Source organism: Camelina sativa, chromosome 11 (assembly GCF_000633955.1).
Source record: "Camelina sativa cultivar DH55 chromosome 11, Cs, whole genome shotgun sequence".
In the NCBI taxonomy this organism is placed as follows: domain Eukaryota; kingdom Viridiplantae; phylum Streptophyta; class Magnoliopsida; order Brassicales; family Brassicaceae; genus Camelina; species Camelina sativa.
The window spans coordinates 16607813-16611579 of record NC_025695.1 but is presented as its reverse complement, the minus strand read 5'-3'; the positions used below and the strand labels follow the sequence as shown (position 1 = coordinate 16611579).

At 44.7% G+C, this 3767-nt stretch overlaps 1 protein-coding gene across 1 annotated transcript; it reads right to left on the bottom strand.

Moving 5' to 3' along the window:
- LOC104728046 lies at positions 1307 to 1768 on the bottom strand. The gene is made up of 2 exons (XM_010447089.1): positions 1532 to 1768; positions 1307 to 1453 (listed from the first exon to the last, which is right to left on the bottom strand). The coding sequence occupies exons 1-2, from the start codon at positions 1766 to 1768 to the stop codon at positions 1307 to 1309; spliced, it is 384 nt and encodes a 127-aa protein (XP_010445391.1).

Here is a 3767-nt window from a genome sequence, read left to right as displayed (position 1 = left end):
CTCGATTGCAGTGGTGAGACTGGCTCGATTGACGCTTCCTGGAGTCGGCTCGATTGACGCTTCTCAGACACGGCTCGATCGAGTGGTTGAGACTGGTTCGATTTACGCTTCCTGGAGACGGCTCGATTGTGCTGAGCAGCTTCGCCAGAGCAGGAATCTTGTGAGAAAGAAGGTGTTGTCGGGCGGAGAGAGTGAATCGAGAGTGGCTCGATTGAAGACGTTCGACCGTGGCTCGATTGAAGTTACAGAGACAGCTCGATTGAGGGTTACGGAGGCAGCTCGATTGAGGTATGCTTCGCGGACGTGGGTTGAGCGAGCGGATCGAGTAGCGACTCGAGGGAGGTGTGAGACCGGTTCGATTGAGGGAGTGTGTTGACGGCTCGATTGAGGTAAGCTTCGCGGACGTGGGTTGAGCGAGCGGATTGAGTAGCGACTCGAGGGACGTGTGAGACTGGCTCGATTGAGGGAGGCTTCGATGGCCCGACTGGTGAGTGGATCGATCCTGTCGTTGACATCGAGTAATTGAGAGACAGGAGAGTGAAGTCGCACAGGTTCGGCTTGATCGAAGACGATGAGAGTAACGCTTTGGCAGCGTTGCAGCTTCACGCTAGTCGAGCGAACGCAGGTGGATTCGAGTGTGGAACTTCTCCGGAGCTGGGGAAGACGACGGCTCGATTGGTGGTTGAAGAAAATGGCTCGGTTGGTGCAGCTCCGCGCCGGTGTGGAGGGACGTCGAGATCGCCAGTCGAGTATGAAAGAGAGGTGAAAGTGAGTTGATGATAATGAGCGTAGAGGTGATTGAAAAAGAGGGAGGTGAGAGTGTGTTTAAAAAGAGAGATAATCGTGAGGGTAAAGATGGTGGTGAAGTGACACAAAGTTAATATGTTTGGAGAGGGGAACAAGCGTGATGGTGGATGAAAGGATGGGTGAAAGTTTCACGTGGGTGAGGGAAAAGGAGAGTGAGGTCACCTAATTGTGAAGATTCTTCTCTAGATATATATATATATATATATATATATATATATATATATTTTGTTCCCATTTGACAAACAATCTCTCTTTGACTCTGACTCCCTTCTGTAACTTTTCTTCTCTTTTGTAAAACTCATCATACACGACTTTATTCAAAACTCACTCCTTTAACTGCTTAAACTCCCTTCTGTTGATTCCCGAACACTTAGAAACCCAAAAACAAAAATTAAAAACACAAGGATCCTAAAAAAAAAAATATATATTTACAATGATACCTTTGGGACTTCCTCCCAAGTGAGCTTGTTTAAAGTCTCTACCTTGACTTTTCAGCTTTTTATGCTTTTCTGGGTTCATAGAAGAGCACAGAAGACCCCTCTGGTCGGACTTGATCAGCTAAATATTTCTTGACTCTCTGACCATTTATATTGAATTCGCTACTATCCTTGTTCAGAAGAGTAATGGCTCCGAATGACAGAACTTCCTTGACGTCAAAAGGTCCAGACCACCTAGACTTAAGCTTTCCAGGAAATAACTTAAGTTTGGAGTTGAAAATCAAAACCTGATCCCCAGCCTTGAGCTCCTTGACAACAATTTTCTTATCATGAAAATTCTTTGTTCTTTCCTTGTAAATCTTTGAACTCTCATAGGCATCAAGTCTGATTTCTTCCAACTCATGTAGATCAAGGGTCCTCTTGGCCTTGGCTGTATCAATATCCAAGTTCAGCAACTTGATAGCCCAAAGCGCCTTGTACTCAAGCGCCTTGATACGCAGTAGACACCTTGTGCTTGACTCCATACTTTCTCAGCATACTCTCAAACACTTTGTTGATGAAATGAGTTCCACCATCCCTGATCACTGCTCTAGGTATCACATACCTTGGAAATATTATGCTCTTGAATAGCTTCAGAACAACCTTGTGATCGTTGGTAGGACTGGCAATGGCTTCGACCCACTTAGAAACATAATCAACTGCCACCAGAATATAGACATTGTCATTTGATGGAGGATTGAAAGGATCCATGAAGTCTATACCCCAAACATCAAATATCTCTACTTCCAGGATCGGATTTTGGGGCATCTCGTTCCTCCTTGTGATGTTGCCCATCCTCTGACAAGCATCACACTTGGTGATGAAACTGTGAGCATCCTTGAACAAAGTTGGCCACCAGAGACCCGCTTGAAGAACCTTCTGAGCTGTCTTGAATGTGGCGAAGTGACCGCCATAGGTGGAACCGTGGCAGTGTTCAAGTACTCCCTGCACTTCCCCTTCTGTTATGCATCTCCTAAACAGACCGTCAGAACCTCTTTTGTAGAGATAGGGCTCATCCCAGAAGTAGTGGTTGACCTCCCTGAAAATATTCTTCTTCCTGTAGGGATCCATGTCATCAGAAACTTCTCCACAAACCTTGTAATTCACGACATCTGCATACCATGTTGCAGTCTCAGAAGTGATCGCCATGCATCTGATTTTGAGGTTCTCAACCCTTGTGTCATGCATCTGCTCACAAACCTGGGCGACCAGAAGTTGTTCCTCGGGCATTGAATCATCTATGGGAACAGAATCTTCAATCCTCATTCTAGACAAATGATCTACAACTCTGTTTTCTATGCCTTTCTTGTCAACTATCTCCATGTCAAACTCCTGAAGAAGCAGGATCCATCTCAACAGTCTCGTTTTGGTATCCTTCTTCGAGTAGATGTGTCTCAGAGCAGCATGGTCGGTATACACTATGACATTCGAACCCACAAGGTAACTCCTGAATTTTTCGAATGCATACACAACTGCTAGGAGTTCCTTCTCTGTGGTAGCATATCTTCCTTGTGTCTCGTCTAAGGTACGACTTGCGTAGTAGATGACATGAAGCTTATTGTCAATACGCTGTCCCAGAACTGCTCCAACTGGGAAGTCTGAAGCATCACACATGATCTCAAACGGATGATCCCAATTCGGAGCTTGAACTATGGGTGCTGAAACCAACGCCTCCATGATCTTGCTGAAAGCTTCCAAGCATGCTGCATCAAATTCGAACTCAACCTCCTTGCACAAAAACCTTGTCAAAGGTCTTGCAATTTTTGAGAAATCCTTGGTAAATCTCCTGTAAAACCCAGCATGTCCCAGAAAGCTTATGATGTCCTTCACTGTCTTAGGCGGTTGAAGCTGAACCATGACCTCAATTTTACCTTTGTCAACCTCAATTCCTTTCTCAGAAATTTTGTGTCCCAGAACGATCCCTTCTTCAACCATGAAGTGGCACTTCTCCCAGTTCAGCACCAGGTTCGTCTCCTCACATCGCGTCAATACCCTGCACAGATTTAACAAACAGGAGGAGAAAGTGGAACCGTATACAGAGAAGTCGTCCATAAACACTTCCACTGACTCCTCAATCAAATCCGAGAAAATTGATGTCATGCACCTTTGAAAGGTGGCAGGAGCATTGCACAAACCAAATGGCATGCGTCTGTAGGCAAAAGTGTCATAAGGACAGGTAAATGTTATCTTTTCTTGATCATTTGGGTGAATAGGGTTTTGGAAGAATCCACTATACCCATCAAGGAAACCGTAATAAGGATGACTAGCTAGTCTTTCCAACATTTGATCAATGAAAGGAAGAGGAAAATGATCTTTCCTAGATACAGCATTCAACTTCCTATAATCAATGCACATCCTATGTCCTGTGATGGTTCTAGTTGGGATTAACTCATTTTTTTCAGTTTTGATCACAGTTATGCCTCCTTTCTTAGGTACACAGTGCACTGGAGATACCCAAGTACTATCAGAGATAGGATAGATAAC